The 17266-nt window shown below is 33.6% G+C and overlaps 1 protein-coding gene across 3 annotated transcripts in view; it reads right to left on the bottom strand.

The window, feature by feature from the left end:
- The window catches only part of LOC129218252 (solute carrier family 2, facilitated glucose transporter member 10-like), a 120764-nt gene that overhangs the window by 49273 nt on the left and 54225 nt on the right, over window positions 1–17266 (bottom strand). For all 3 annotated transcript variants that reach the window (XM_054852476.1, XM_054852477.1, XM_054852478.1), the window contains exon 3: window positions 16181–16297. In XM_054852476.1, coding sequence (XP_054708451.1) covers window positions 16181–16297 — 117 coding nt within the window. The remainder of the gene's footprint in view (window positions 1–16180; window positions 16298–17266) is intronic.

Here is a 17266-nt window from a genome sequence, read left to right as displayed (position 1 = left end):
AAATTAGGTCTTTTCAAAAACTTTGTAAAGACTTTGCAACACTGGTGCTGAGTTTGAATACTTAAAATCAAAATTTCTGCGTATTATTGGTGTAAAACTTTAAAAAAAAACACGTCTTTGGAGAGCCCCCCATGGTTCAAGTGAATAAATGCTTGCTGATTAATGCTAGACACTTAATAGGGATGTTCCTGATGCCAAATACATAAGAAAATGAACAGGAGCTAAGTTTTTGATCGTTATGTTAACATTAACCATGCATGTCAACATGCGCATTTCTTTCAAAATTCAGTCTAGTGTTACAAAATATCTGTGGGTGATGGAGAAAAACTGTTTACATATTTGAATCCAGCGTATCATTTTACACTAAGATCATGTACTTTACTCACTTTAACTATTTTTCTTTAAGTATGTTGGAAAATTTCGTGACTTTTACGAATTTGTTTTATAACTAATAAAAATTGTAATGATTTTATAAATTATTTCACATATTATACTTTATTCACTATTTATTAGCCAATCACAATTTTTTTTTGTTTTGTTTGTTTGTTTGTTTCATTGAAAATATTGTCACTTTTTTGTTATTAATGGAATCAAAACATTCTCTTGTCATCCCGTCACAGACTAAAAGTTTCTTATTGTTACTTTTGTATCTTAAAATTACTCATCAGTTAAAAGAATCAATTTTGGCCGAATTGAGAATTCACATAAATTTTGTTTTGTATTAAGAAGTCCGAAAGCTCGGTTGACAAAAATGTCATTCCGCTCACGAAACAAACAATAGCGTAAAAATTGAAAAATAAAGCTATAAAAATTAATCCTCCTGTTTTTTTTTTTTTTTTTTTTTTTTTTTTTTTTTTTCAGCATTTTAGTTATAAAAAATAAAATGGGAGGGGAAAAATGTCAGTTTTAAAGAAAATTATTTCATTGTGATACCTTATACTTTTGTTTTTCATCAAAAATGTCATTCCGTCACTCATGAATTTGCACTTTTATTACTATATAGGATCTGGTGGGGTAAAGTGTTCATAAAATCGTAGGTTTTCAACTTAGGTGGATAATAAATACAATAAATTCTTTAAACACTGCAACTTTTTCTGTTGTCATTTTACATTGCATTATTTAAAGAACATGGTACATTGAATTTCAGGGGAAAAAATATTGATTTAAGTAGTTTAATAACACTTTCATTTCCCTTTGTATTTATGACTACTTTACCCCATGGGGTGGGGGAAAGTGGTCATAGTATGGGGTAAAGTGGTCATAGTTCAAAATAACTGCAAAACCGTTACAAATAACCCAAATATTTGTATATTACGGTTATTTTTATAGTTACAAGTATATGTATGGGTATATGTGGGTATACACGAGTATACTATACGTGTTGCGTAGACATGAGTAAACATGTCCATATATGAATCGATACATGTATACATGACATACATGCATGCACGTGCCGACTTAAGTATATACGTGTATACACAAGTATATAAGCATGTATATGTGATTACCTGCAGGAGTGTATACATGTCTACACGAGTATATACGCGTATAAATGAACATCATATGCGTGGTTGCACTTGTATCTCGAGTATATACGCATATAGTCGACGTATATACGCATATATAAGTGTACATACATACTTATACGGGTAACACGAGTTATTTCGTGGATATATCCAGCGCGTGTTTGTACGTGTCTACTCACGTATATGTATGTATATATATATATATATATATATATATATATATATATATATATATATATATATATATATATATATATATATATATATATATATATATATATATATATTAGGGTGGTCCTTATTTATATGGGAAATATTTTCCTCGGAATTCAACAAGTGACGCCCCCTAGTTTTGTGACACTATAATAAAAAGTAACGTGTGCAAAATTTGAACTCGATCGGTCAATAAGAACACGTGCCCCTAGGCCGTTGAACTTTAACACTTTTAATAGTTTTCCCACAAATCTTCGAGTTTTTACTTCAGACCCTGTCATCGTTTCTCCTAGGTTTGCAAAATATTTTTACAGTGAGGTAGCACTAAAATTAATCTTTTTAATTACTTTATATCATATAAAGATTTTACGTTGAATAAGAATGAAATAATTCTCTAGAAACTTTCCTTAACTGTACGCTTTTCTCAATGTATCTCGATAATGTGTATTTTTTTCCGATAGTCTTGGACGATCAGTAAAATAAATTGTTTTTCTGACTCATATTTGGTAAATTAGTTGTGAAATTCTTCGATTAATTGTGCTCCTCTTTCAGTTGTCTCATTCACAATTTTTAGTATTTTAACGATCTATCTTCCCTTTAAATGGCTCCCTTCATTTTGTCGTGAATCAGGATCAAATAGGAAAAAATCTTTTAGTATTTGTAACTTATCAGTTTTATTGACTCGTAATTGATTCTATAAAGAGGAAGATCTTTACTAAGAAAGTATTGCAAATTATCTACTGTTATCTGAAATTTGTTAAACAGTCATCGGACACGTCTTCCTTATCACAAGCATTTTTTGGACTAGTCTTTTCCTGTCTTCAAAGTTAATTCCTTCTTCCAATACGGTCAAAGCTAATATTTTATCCCCTAAATACCATAAGTGATTTATGAATTTTCCAATCACTGCTTCTGCTGCATGTTTATCGTCATTTTGTACGCTGCTAGTTTTTCAGACATACAGTAGCCCCTCGTTATATCGCGCCTCGTTATATCGCTCATTCGGATATATCGCTCTTTTCTTCTGTCTCCGGAAACATTCAAGTCTGGAAAAACCCTTGCTTTAAGTTTGGAACCGTTCATGAAAACATGTGGCATTTCTCAGAAAAGGTCTCTTTCTTTATTTTGTCAATGAACAAAACGAAGATGCTCCTATTCTTCTGAATTCGCTGGAAAAGCAGCAGCAATTTCTGTTATCCCAATGTACATACCCATAGAATATTTCAGTTTAAGATAGCTTGGAAGCCTACTAGACATTTTCTTTTGTGTCGATCAGGCCTTTACAATGAGTGAGATAAAGCAGCAGGTATCATACTGGCCAAAGTAGAAGAAAACACGTGTCCTTCTTGACTGCCTTTTAGAACAGAAAAGATTTACGCTTGGTCAGGGCCGTCGCCAGGTACATTCGTTTGGAGGGGTGTTGAAACTGATTTTGCCGACTGACTCCTAACATTTTGCCGACCCGACAGATACATACGTACACACACACACACACACACACACACACATATATATATATATATATATATATATATATATATATAAATTCAGGGTCTCTGACCAGAATTCGTTACATATTGCAGTCTGGAACATGCAATTGTAGACGTGCTTCAGTGCTACTAAGGGGATGCATTAATTTCGATTAAAGGCAAGATAGACTGCTGTCCTCCGAAAAATTTCTGAAAGTGGCATACTAAAAACATGATTTTAGGCTTTGGTTTATATAAGAAGCAAGAGGACCGTAAATTCATTCTGATCTTTTTTTCGCTGGAGTCAATATGCTTTTTTCTAGAAAAGGTGGTTTTCGGGAGTTCTTCCTTAGAAATTTCTAAAAACAAAGATTTTATGCCATCTTTATTGACGCGAAGGAAAGAATAGGAGGTTCGGGGGCCCTCCCCGAAGGTTTTTCGAAATTTAAGTTTTAAAAACACAGTTTTAGGCTATTTAAGGATACTTTTGGGGAAAGGGTAGGCAGTGACGGATCTACATTTTTTTTCCGAGGCGGGGCAAATATCGAAACTGCCGCCTTTATCAATCTTTCAAGTTTTAAAATTGACTTTCAACAAAAAAAACATAAAAATAGTGTGATTTTGCCGCCTCCTAAAAGTTGCCGCCCTTGGCAACCCCCGTCTCCTCTTCCCCTTAAATCCGGTATTGAGGGTAGGTATTTACAGATGTCCAGTGGACAGTGGCAGATTAGCTAGAGAAAACGGCAGTGAGGAATTACAAGGAATTTTGGAGGAGACATTCTGGGGAAATTCGAAAAAAAGAAAAAGAAAACGTACTTTATCCATATAAAATTTAACACATAAGAACATATTTTACGCAAAAAGTTTTGTAATATAATGGTGAATTAATTATGTTGTACATAATTTTTTTTTTTGGGGGGGGGGGGGGAGGGGGACCCTCATGGTAATCATTCGTTTTGGTATCTCTGAGTACATTGATTCTGATTGAACATTTCCATGGCGCACAAATAGGGATTTTAAGTATACAAATCAGAGAAATTGCTTTGTGTGGGAGAAATAGTTTGCAAAATGAGTTATATCATGCTAGTAATGTTAAGCTAGAAAAAGTGGTGTTCGGAGATTTCTGCCCGTGAAGATTCTAAAAATGAAACTTTAGACAGTCCTTGACGATGTTTGGGGGAGTTTAGGCTCAGGAAATTTTTTGAAACTGAAGACTTAAACAGGTGATAGTAAGTTATGTTTGGTTCCGCTGGGGCTCAGGGTCACTCCCTAGGCGATTTCGTGAAATTAAAGTTCCAGAAAGGCAATCATAGACCACTATTGGTGATATTAAGGAAAGGAGAAGGGAATGACATTTTTTAGTGTTGTGGGAAAAGAGTGGATTTCATAGACTCTCCCCGGAAATTTTCTGCGAATGATGTTCGAAAAATGTATTTTTACACGATCTGCAATGATGTTTGGGGGCTGCCCCCCGGAAAAATTTTAAGGACTTAAGTCTTGAAAAAAAAATTCTCTAGACAACTTTGATGGATTTGGGTAGCTGCGTAGCCAGGGGAGGGGCCCAGGGAGAAGGACTGAGGGCATAACGCTTCTAAGAGAGCCTATAACCTTGTTTTTCGGCTTTTAATTTCGGAAGATTTTCGGGGGCGAGCCCCCGATTCCCAAGCAGTTCCGTAATGTTTTCAAAAATGGTTTTCGGGTCTTAAGTTTTAAACATTTTTAGGTAAGACCTTACACTCCTGCCCCTCATCCAACTTAACAAACCATAGCGTTTACAATGTTCTTAGCAGGTCAGCTCCCAAACACCATATTCAGAAATACTGAAGGAGAAAACATGTCAGCATTTCTCTAGTTAAGAATATAACTCATGCATAAGTTTTGAGGTTATTTATCACTTTTTAAAATACCCAGACTTAACAAATAGGAGTGTATTGGTGTTTTAAACAACTATTAATTAATAATTAGCAGATATAAATAATTAGCATTATCTATAATGAGATCAATTTAGCAATTCAATGAAAAATAATTAATGTGATAATCTCCTTGAGGTAAGAACCTAAGAACTTGGGCCTCTTCCGAAATAGAATCTTTGCTACACCACACGATTTAAGAAAGGAGTATCGGCTAGTGTTTCCCCAAGCGTTATTTGAATTGTAGTTCTAAACATATAGTTTTAAACGTTAAACGACTATTGGTGATGTTAGGAGAAGGTGATACAAAGTGATTTCGATCGAAATTTTTTTGAAAATTGAGATCTTTAAAGTGCCATTGTAGGTCATTTGTGGTAAACGAGGTTCAGAGGCTCTCTCTTTCGACAACTTTCTGAAATTGAATGCCAAAAAACGATGTTTCAGACGATCTTCGTTGATTTCATAGGACCCTCCTGCAGTAAGTTTCTAAAAACGCAACTTAGATTACATTTCATTACCATAAGATAAAAGGAAATGGTTAGGTTCTGGGATTCCTCCGTCCTCCCACCTAAGCTACTTCCCTAAATCATTTTATTTATTAAAAGAAAAAAAAGGTAGGAGATCCTCCTCCAGATTTTCTTTTTGAAAAACATTTTAGCTGTTTTAGTTTTTCACAACGAAATTTTCAATTTTCACTCTAATGTTTTTAATTGTTTAAAGTACAAAATTATGCAACCTTAAAACAATCTGTTAACATTTTGAACTTACAGACTAAGATAATTTAAAGCTTTTATATTTAAACTTGAGGAAGGGTTAAACGTTTAACATTTTGAATACAGGTGGTATTTTTTAGAGATACCTAATAAGATACCTTTTTACTTTTTTATTTACTTTTTTTAAATATCAGAAATCCTGAATCTCTTGATAACTTTCATTTAACTTTAATTTTTTATAACTCATTTTTTAAACACTCATTAGAGTTACTGGTGTGACTTTTCTAGACAAGATTTTGTATCTTTTCCTCTATTTGAAACATATTTACCTTATTTTTGCACGGGTGTGCCTTAGGAAGCTATCATGTTTATTTACCTATCGGTTTTTTTTTTAAATTGAAACTTGTTATGCAATTCTATAACGCTCTGGCTATTCTTTTTCTCTATTGGTTGAAAAAATGTTTGAAACGTATTTCAGCTGTCTTTGGTTTGGTAAATGGTAATTTTAATGATGTTGTACATGTTTGAATGTTCCTAAATAACATTTTTAAATTGCATTTTCTTCTGAAATTTTAGAGCTAAAAAAAAAACATTCATTTGCCCTCCCCCCCCCCCTTCTTTTTCTTTTCTTTTTTGAAACTTTTCATAAAAAAATTTTCATCCCAGCAATTTACTTAGAACTCTTATTTTTCAATATTTAACGGAAGATATATATATATTTATGTAAATGGGGAAAGATTAAAATAATGCTTTGAAAATATTAGTTAAAATAATCATACCTTTTCTGCTGCATTTCAATAAGCTTTTTTTTTTTTTTTTTTTTTTTTTCTCAAATTCAAATAAAATGCTTTTTCAGATTTTTCCTTACTTGCCACAATGAGAATTATTGTTCATTCATCATGAGAATAAAGTTCAAAAACTTTAACTAGTCTTTTTTTTTTTCTTTTGAAATTCATAATGAATAAAATAGCTATGCAGGATAGTCACTCAAATCTTCTGCCAAACTCGGGAGCCGGACAAACTCAATGCACTTGTATCTCTTCAAGGCTCCAACGCCAATAACCTTCTTTTTCCTTCTTCAGGCAGAAAGTTCACACAGCAGGGGCCGGACAGACCGTCCTAAGCACACAACTACAGTTGATCCAACTCTTCTCTAATTTTCGCTCTCCCTCGTTATTAATTAACTCTCCCTCGAGCTCCTAGTTCCAGATTCCAGAGAAAGGTTTTTAACAGAAAAGACCCCTGAAGGTCTGACGTTTCTAATGTCACCCCTACACGCGATTACGCCACGCCGTCTCCACGACGGCATTTCTGAGTGTTACAATTGGCGGACAAATGTCTTGCTTTAGTTACACAATAAACTTGTGTGGTCGACAAATAGGCATAACCCCTGCGAGTAGAATACTATTTCGGTTTTTACCCGTAAGCCTAGAAAAAGGGGGAAACGGTGCTGAATGTGTATTCAGAAGTTCGTTTCAAAATCAAACACTTAAAAATACATACCAATGGGACTTTGTGTTGTAATAAAATCCTTCTCTCTATTTTATTTTTTTTTATCATTTCGGCACCCTATGCATTTCTCCACTTTGCTGTGAATTTTTTTATTGATGATTCAATTTTATAAATGTGTCCACTGTGCAATATCCAAAGCTATCATGTTTCTTAATGTAGTTGTGTTTTTAAACTGAGACTTTCCGTGGGTTTCTATACAGTTTATTGAATAACTATTTTTGAAAAAAATATTTGAATCTTACATCTCGGCTGCTCACAGGTAATCTTAATGTGTGATACAGCTTCGCAGATATTTCTAAATAATATTTTAAGATTGAATTATCTTTTTAAAGTTTACAATATAAACACTCTGTTAAAGTTCATTGTTGAATTGTATTTTTTATTCACTTTAACAACATGATCACACGCAAGAGGGCAGCACCAGCTGGCATTACTTATATTCGACGAAAGTTTGTCCGAGCCTGTTACATAATGACGTCAAATGCAAAGGCGTGGTAAACGTCAAGTTTAAATCCCTGGATTATGATTCGTCAAAAGTGGATAGCGTCCTTTGCCATTTTGCAATCTTCGTTTCGTGATTTATCTTGTGAGTTGGTGTGTGCTATTCAAGCTGCAATGATGTGTGGAGGCGAGTTAGCTGGCGGGCTATTTTTGCCCTTTAGAAAAAAACGTAAAAAAAATTATATCTTTTTACATCTTAAAATCGTAATGGATTAGAAACAAAGTTTATATTGTGATAATCGTATATTTTAACCCAGAAAATCATCTGTCAATTATTTCTTCAAACGCCATCAACGTGGAACGAAATGTCCTCCTTTGGAACCGACCGCCCCAGCAAAATGTGTTGAAAGAGCCTGTGACTAATCTCAGACCGAATAGTGATCTCACCGTCCCAGAGAAACGACGAAATGTCCTCCTTTGGAACCGACCGCCCCAGCAAAATGTATTGGATGAGCCTGTGAAGAATCTCAGACCGAATCGTTAATTAACCATCCCTGAGAAATACGTTGGTTCTACCAGCGAGTCTACATCGTCGCATCCCTTCGTATTTTTTCAGTTTAAATTCATCTCTACATTGGTGGAACTGCTTATCGGTCAACATGTGCTCACTGATGTCTAACTTCATCTCTACATTGGCGGAACTGCTTATCGGTCAATATGTGCTTACTGATGTTTAAATTCATCTCTACATTGGTGGAATTGCTTATCGGTCAAATATGTGCTCACTAATGTTTAAATTCATATCTACATTGGTGGAACTGTTTATCGGTCAATATGTGCTCACTGATGGTAATTGATTGGTATTTTATGAAATGATATTTAATCTCGAGTTTTAAGATTTTATCCTTCGTTAAAATTGTGTTTTAAATGAAGGTTAATAATTATCATTTTATGATATTTTATGGTTTTTTTATATTTATAATAAATGGCTTGTTACACATTTATCAATCATTTTGTAGTCACCTTCACGACGCAAATGATATTAATATGAAGTTAAATGGTAAACAAATGAAATATCCAAGTTTAATATTTTATTTAAAATTTTATACATTATGTCTCACCAATTTTAACCAAAGTTTTTACACACTCATTAGAACTCATGATTTGCATTGTAAATTTGTTAAAATGAGAAAATGTAAAAGTGCACTTCCATTTATCCAAATGCACTTCCATTTAACTTTTATCAAAGATATAGTGAACTTTGAATTCACTCTAAAAGTAAAAATTGCTGATTGTAGCTGAAATTGCCGACTGAGTACAGGAAGGCGGCGCCCATTGGGAGGTCCCAGTGGCCTCCATAAAAGTCCTTATTCGGTCAAATTTGTCTGATTATTCGGCAAGTTTTAAGACATTATTGCATTTTTTAAAATTCCTGAATGTCCCTTCTCATGTGTGCATTGCATATCCGTATTTTATCATTCGGAAAATTGAGGATTTTCCCCAAGAATTTAAGTTTGGGGTGTCCCTGGATATAGTGTCGGCAAAATAATATTTTGTTCAAGTAAATGTCGATAAATTGAGAATACTGTGCAATTAGCAGTCGGCGAATTGATTATGTCTTTCAGGTGGACTTTGAGATGAATAGTCGTCAGTACGCAAAATATACATGTTTTTTTGATTTTTCCTTTTTCAATAAAAGGTGAAAACGTGCACATCGTCAAACCACATACTACTTTACTCAAAGATTTAGAATACAGAATCAACTGAAAAAGAAAAAATGCCGACTCTAGCTGAATTTTCTGAGTGGACGCTTATTGTCTCGGCAAAATGAGCAGTCGCAAACTAAGCAATCGGCATAGTATGAGCAATGTAAAACTGAATGTAAACGGAGACACCATTCATTATTTTCTCTGGCGCAAAGTACGAAAAGGTTAGATGTATAACTTTGTATGAATAAGATAACTTTTTTTTTTTTAATTTCTGTCAATTAAAACTTTGAAATTCCGAAACATTGAAAATGCCGACTTATGAACTGATTTTGCCGACTGGATGAAATCACTGGGAGGGTGAGACACCCCCCTCACCCTCCCTATGGCGACGGTCCTGCGCTTGGTTGCACAAATCGGGATTTGCATCTGCATCCAAGAAAGGAAGAATGGGGGCGAAAGAATTACTGTAAACAATCTGGTTACTTTAACTTTTCACGTCCTTTCGCGCCCTTTCTACGGCAAATCGAGGGGATTAGAAAGTCTATTGGGAATAAGAGTGTATTGGAATGCTCACTCTTATCTCGCACGGTAGCTAAGAAAGATCATCTTCATTCGCCATTTGATAGTTGTACCTTTCTAACGTAAATTTGCTGAAATTTCAATCTTGTTAAAATTTTAATTACGTGTGATAATAATTTGAGTTGCTTCAAAATCATGACTAAAAGAATGAATGTTTCCGTCAAACTTAAATTAGAAGCCATTGATAAAATTAAAAACGGAGCAAAACAAGTTTCGGTAGCAAAAGAACTTGGAGTTGGATCTGCTACTGTACGAGGATGGATTAAAGATGAAGCAAAATTAAGGAAATTTACTGAGAACATTGATGAATTTGAAGGTCTGGAGAGGAAAAGAAGTAGACTTGCCAAAGACGAAGAATTAGACAGAGCATTACTTTTATGGTTCCGCGAACAACGCGCAATTGGAACACCGTTATCTGGCCCAATAATTAAAGAAAAAGCAAAACTTTTGGCAGAACAATTGAGACCAAATATAGAAACAGACTTTGAAGCAAGTGATGGCTGGTTTTGGAGGTGGCAAAAAAACTGCAAATTTGCGGTGAAAAACGATCAGCTGATGATACAGCAGCGGCATGCTTTCACGATAAGTTGAATCAAAAAATTACCGATCTAGACTTAGTGGATGAGCAAATTTATAATGCTGATGAAGCTGCTCTTTACTGGAAAATGCTTCCAGATAAAACTCAAGATTTTAAGGCTTCCAAAACTAACTGCGCTGGCTATAAAAAGCAAAAAGAACGCTTTACAATACTCTTCTGCACAAACAAAACTGCGGAGAACATAAGTTAAAACTACTTCTTATTGGGAAAAGCCAAAATCCCAGAGTTCTAAAACACGTAAATCGGAAGAATTTGCCAGTAACATATGACAATTCAAAAAATGCATGGATAACGCAATTCCTATTTAAAAGATGGTTTTTTGACCATTTTGTTCCCTCGGTTCGACTTCATTTGCGAAACATGGGACTAGAAGAAAAAGCCATTTTTTTAATAGATCAGTGCCGTGCTCATCCAGAAGAGAAGCTCATGTCATCGGATAAAAAAATCGTAGCTATGTTCCTTCCAAAGAATACGACAAGTCTTCTTCAACCCTTGGATCAAGGCATCATTGCAACCTTTAAGAAGAATTATCGACGTGAGCTATTGCGAAAATTGTTAGGTGATACCGAGCCTTTTCCAGCCTCATTGAAAAAAATTAACTTAAAGGATGCAATGTACATATCACAAGAAGCATGGTCTGTAATAAAGCCATCGACTATTTCAAAATGCTGGTCAGCAATCACAAATGAAGAAAATAAATCTATACAGACAGATGATTCTGTAGATCTCTTAGTAGAACCAGCAAAGTTGCTGGGTTTACCAGCTGCTGAAGAGGAACTTCAACAATGGGTTCATATTGATGAGATGATGAACCAACTTTCGAAACACTCGCTGATGCAGATATCATTGCAGAAGTGACGACTGAAAAAACGCAGCAGGACCGATACTTGCAGTGATGATGAAGATGAAACGCCCTCATATGAAGCTACCAGCATGAAAGAAGCGGTTGAGATGTTGGAGAAAGCGTACACTGCATTCGAACAATCGAACTCAAATCACGTAACTGCAATGCAGCTAGTTCATTTTCGCTCGTTAATTGCAAGTGGGAAACAAGTGTTGAAGGATAAATCCCGGCAAATGACTTTGGATTCGTATTTTACAAAAAAATAATAGGTTGATATATTTATTTATTTTTAAAGACATGCATATTATGACAACATCAATATCAGTGGTAAGTTATATTTTTTCGTTACTTTCACTAAGAAAATTGTACTAATGTATGAATAAATTAATTTTTCTGTATGAACAGGTATAATTTACTTGTATGTTGGATGGATAACTGTTTTTAATGAATTCGGCTATATCGCGCTTTCGGATATATCGCGCTTTTTCTTTGTCCCCCGAAAAGAGCGATATAACGAGGGATTACTGTATTATTACATTATTCATAGGAGCCTCGATTGGGTTGCTGCGAAAAACCATATCTTCATACAGCATTTAATTGTAAAACAGCTTTGGAAAACAGCATTAAAGGGCTTTCTTTTCATGTAAAGGTCAATTTAAATTGTTTCCTAAATATAAAAATTTTCAAATAAAAATTCCTTTTGCCACCCATGCGGCTAGGGATAAGCTCCAAGTTGCCGAAAACATATCCCTGTAGGAGGAAATTCACCAGAAAATATTATTACAAGTAATGAGAATTCTCTGTAATCCTTCTCAATTCCGCTTTTTACGAACAATAATGTGTCATCAACTTCGTCTTTTAGAATTTAAGTGGTATGTGTACTTGATTGAAATGTTATAAATCCTGAATGATGGAGATCTTTCCACAAAATTTTGAAGCGCTTAAATAATTGAATATCTGATCTAGAACTAAGAAAGGCAAGAACTTATTTAAGGACACACTCTGCAGTCTGCAGTACGATTTCAAGTGCATGATGATGGCAATCCAAATGTAATATATCACCGTTCAGATTTTGCTACGAAAAATTGCATGCACAATTTATACGGTTGGTATTGCAGGTCGTTATATCAAACACTTCAGCTAGAACAGTAAGCAATAAAGAGCTATCATCTAAGATATCATATACAACTGAAGAAATATCTAAGGAATTCTGAGTAGCTGTTCAATATTAGGACCTGAAGCTATCACGGTAATCCTCTCGGCGTTCTTTTTCCAGTTACATATAGATGTAGCTTTGTATCCCAGTGAATAACTACAAAATCTAAATTTAAATTCATGGAATTTAATTTTACCTCTCGAAGATTTTCTCTTCTTCTCTTAAGGAATTTACGATTGATCACTAGGTCATTTGGATTTAAATTTACTGAATCTACATAGGCTGTAAATAAATGAACAACTATACCTAATATGGCATTTGTCTAACAGTGATGAAAGGCAAGCAGATATCAATAGTTTTCAAGCTTTTTTGCATTGTGATAGACCAGCTGTAGAAAACAAAAGTTCAACAGGTTAGGAGAGATACCTATTTCGGTTTCTTAATCTTGTGAATCGCAAGAATTTGATGATAATAAAGGACTATGTACTGAAATAGAAGAAAATTAATTTAAAGTATAGATTTCTACATTGTTCCGATCTGGACATTTTTTTTTAAATTTATATTTTAGCTATAGAAAATACAGTATATTTTTATGTTAGGAGTAATCGAGGATTTTTCGAAATTATGTTTTTAAAAATTAAAAATTGCATAAGCATTTAGGTATGTTTATAACCAAAGAATAGCGAATTAAAATATAATTGCGTACTTATATTTATAGCATTGAAACTTTACGACTCTATTTGCCACACCTAATACATACACAGGGAATTTTGTAAATCAACACCCCCAAAGCCTAGAGGAGGCAATTTGTTGTTGTCAAAGATCATTCATTAATAGCCTAGGCCATTCATTAATGGCCTATAGAATTCCTTGTGTCCATCTTGGTTGGAAGAAACGTTCCCCTGCCGCTTGGTTGGAACAAGCGCAGAAGAGCGGTACGCTTGACCCAAGGCCATTGGTGCACATGTACCCTCTGTAACATGTTAAATTTTTCAGAATGAAAGTGAGACATTGGTCGCTCTGGAAGTAGCAGCACCTATTAAGGTTCAAAATTACTTTAAATAAAAAAGTTAGAATATTTTTACATAAAAATAAAAAAATCCGCAATTTTTTCTTCGAAACTCAAAGAAGGGGGAACCTAGGGGCACGTGTTAATATTCGTGGATTGACTTAAAATTTTGCAAGGATCATTTATTTGTTTAATGGAACAAATTGAGGGGGCGTCGCGTAAAATATCTGCAACTTCAAAAATAAGGACCACCCTAATATATATATATATATATATATATATATATATATATGGGAGAGCGAGGTGTAAACACGATTATATACCTCTTAGACGTATATACGTGCATTTAGTATGTGTATACACCAGTACATGTATCCATGTATATCCCACGAGTATATCCGCTAATATACATGTGTGCTTACAGAAAGAATCCAAGATCTTGGGCAAAATCTAAGTGGTGTGAAAGGGGAGGATAAGAAGCAAAAAATCATAAGGAACTTATGGTCGCTGACTCGCTACATGCACACAAGGTCAGAAACTGATGTAAGCAAAACAGGTCACAAATTTGTTACACAAAGATGATTTTACCCGACATTTTAGTTTTCAAGAAATATTTAGAGCAGTTGTTAAAAGTTACGGCCTGTAATAGCTCTAATACAACCATCGCAACAAAGGCGCAGCGACTGATGAAAGTTTTTCAAAAGTCTCGTAATTGCAACAGAGTGATTTCGATGCATGTATTACAGTTGCTGGCCGCAAATCTCATCAATCACTTTAAAACCTTCTTAAAACCTAAAATGTTGTGTAAAGTTGTCTTTGTGTTATAAATTTGTGATCTATTTTGCATCCATCAGATTCTGGCTCTGCGTGAATGTAGGGCGTCAGCGTTGAGTTAGTGTCCATATGTTTCTTATGATTCTTGTTTCTTATACTCCCGTTTAACACCTTTTAATAATTTGCCCAAGAGTTTAGACTCACCTGCATTTTGTGATGGAACTGCTAGAGCATTAGGGTTAGATTCTATTTCAAATTGACATTCACGTATTTTTTTGAAGTATTTTTCATTTTTTGTGTCCCAGTTACTGCTACCAATACAGCTTAGTTCTCTATATGCAGATTTCTTATAAGTGCACCAAAACACTCCATCCTTATACCAATGCATCCCACCATGTGCTACATTGATACAAATATTTTCATTTTCCAAACCGCATTTTAATGCAGCATTCTTTACTTATTTTTTTATTCATTTCAAAATGATTCATTAGATTGAAACATTGGAAAACACTTCAACTACATGGTGAGACATATATGAAAAAAAAAAAAAAAAAAAAAAACTGAATACTCCTCGTAAAAAAGACGATTTTTTGCAAAATGTACCAATGTACCTAGGTCTCTCATACGAATTGATGCAAAACATAAACGATTTCTAAGTAACTAATTTCTTTTATTACCCTTTTCTGCCAAATTTAGCAAATACCAGCGCTACCGCTGCTTAATGAAGGGAACATAATTCTGAAAACATAATTTAACAGACATGAAACTTGAATTAGATAGTAGAAATTTAATGGATGAAATATACTTTTTACGTACAGCAAATATGCCACATATTGCATTTAAGAGTTTTAATGATATGCTTTCTATTCCGATTACTATTATTTAAGTTTTGTGAAAGACGTGGTTGAGTTAAAAAACAACATTTAGCCTTTTTATTTTTCTAAATACACTCAATTTATTTAAGAGTTATATCATTTTTCTGCTCTAATGGGGTCGTTTCCAAAATTTTAAAAGTATTTTTTTTCCGGAAAAAGCATGCTTAAAAACATAGAATCTGACCATTTTTTAAATAATTTCTTTAATATTTTTAAAAAATTACTTAAATCGGTGCTCTTTCATTGTTTAACGCTTCTGCCGATGCATCACAAATGATGAAATGCCATTCAGTGTTGCCATTCACGCTCCAAAATATTTAATTCGCATCTTTACTCACGTGTATTGGCAACGATATGGTTGATTGCAAGCGTAGAGCGCAATTTTAATTCGCTGCTTGATTATCATAACGTGGAAACGTAGTAGAAAGATGCGGCAAAGTGCATCATTTGTGACGTCACAAAGACCACGCCTTGTTTGAAAAATTGGACATTTAAAAAAATGAATTAAAAAGAAATGTTAGGAAAATAAAAGTATTTTCTGTTTCCATGTTATATGTTTATTTTTTTATTATTTATTTATTTATTTATTTATTATTTATTTATTTATTTATTTATTGCTCATTTTATCCATTTCAATGAATAAAAGTAGTACTTTTGACTGAAGGAAGCCACCCCATTATGTAAATTAGGATCACATCATTAAAGGTTCCAGAATTCAAAATTACTCACTGAATCACAAATATTAGTTTCTTAAAAAGATCTATAATATTAATAGAGCTTATGCTTTCGACGTTTAATTAAAACGAGAAAGGGATTTAGTGTAGAAAACCATGTGAAGGAAAATTTGCTTACCTCCAAAGAAGGATGCAATAAAGGCCCCCAGGAGAACCGCACATACAATCATTTCCTGCTGAAAACAAGTTAAATTGAATTCTTGATCAAGTTGCAGCAATGCGCCGGAGATGATCCCTTTTGAAATAAATGACAAAAATGAAATTGTGAAAAAAAAAACAAAAAAAAACAGCATATTCATATGCAACTTTTAATGGAAAATGACATTTGAAAGCAAAATATTTTTAACAACAAATAATTTGCTATATTAATATTGTTTAAAAATATTAATATTGTTTAAAAATATGAGTATACACTTCCACATTTTTAAAGGAAACACTAAGTATTTTGTTATATTCAATACAAGACATGCATAATACAGACCTCTCCCTTCGTATTATTTTATTGTTTAAGCTTAATTTAATGGTGTTATAGCTGAGTTCCCAAAATATATTTTGAGTGATTGAAAAACAAAGTTTCAAAAACATGTTAAGTGACTGACTTACTACTTTCGTTATTTTCACTCAATTACCAAGGTTTTAGCAATTTTTTTTTAAAACTCATCCAAAATGTATTTTGAAAATTCATTTATAGTATTAAATTTAGATTAAAAAATACAATAATCCATTGGAAAAGATCTTGTGTACAATGTATATTTTGCGCTGAATGTTACAAAATACGTATACTTTAACAATGTGAGTCCGTGCACCAAGTAAATCCGTCACACCAAGCACAAATATAACGCTGTATTTTTTAAATTGCAATTCAAGACACACTTATGTAGCTGAATTTGTAGTAAAAAAATGGTTATGCGTGATTATTAGATTCTAACAATTTATTTCAGTAATTTTCATTCTTCAGTAAAAATTGTAAAAACAGTACAAAACTAAGTTTCAAATTATAGCTTTAAAACATCGAAGTTCATTTTGTTTCAAAAATGCTGAAAACATTATTCGAACAAATGCTAACCCCCCTCCCCCGCATGATAGTCGGGGAATGACCAAACGTTCCGGAAGAGCTTTATGTATAATAAATAAAAGGAACTGGGGGGAAAAAATCAATTTGAAATATATCCATGAAATTGACTATTAAAGTTAAGATTATTTC

This window comes from Uloborus diversus, chromosome 3 (assembly GCF_026930045.1).
Source record: "Uloborus diversus isolate 005 chromosome 3, Udiv.v.3.1, whole genome shotgun sequence".
NCBI lineage: Eukaryota > Metazoa > Arthropoda > Arachnida > Araneae > Uloboridae > Uloborus > Uloborus diversus.
This window is presented reverse-complemented; position numbering and strand designations above follow the sequence as displayed.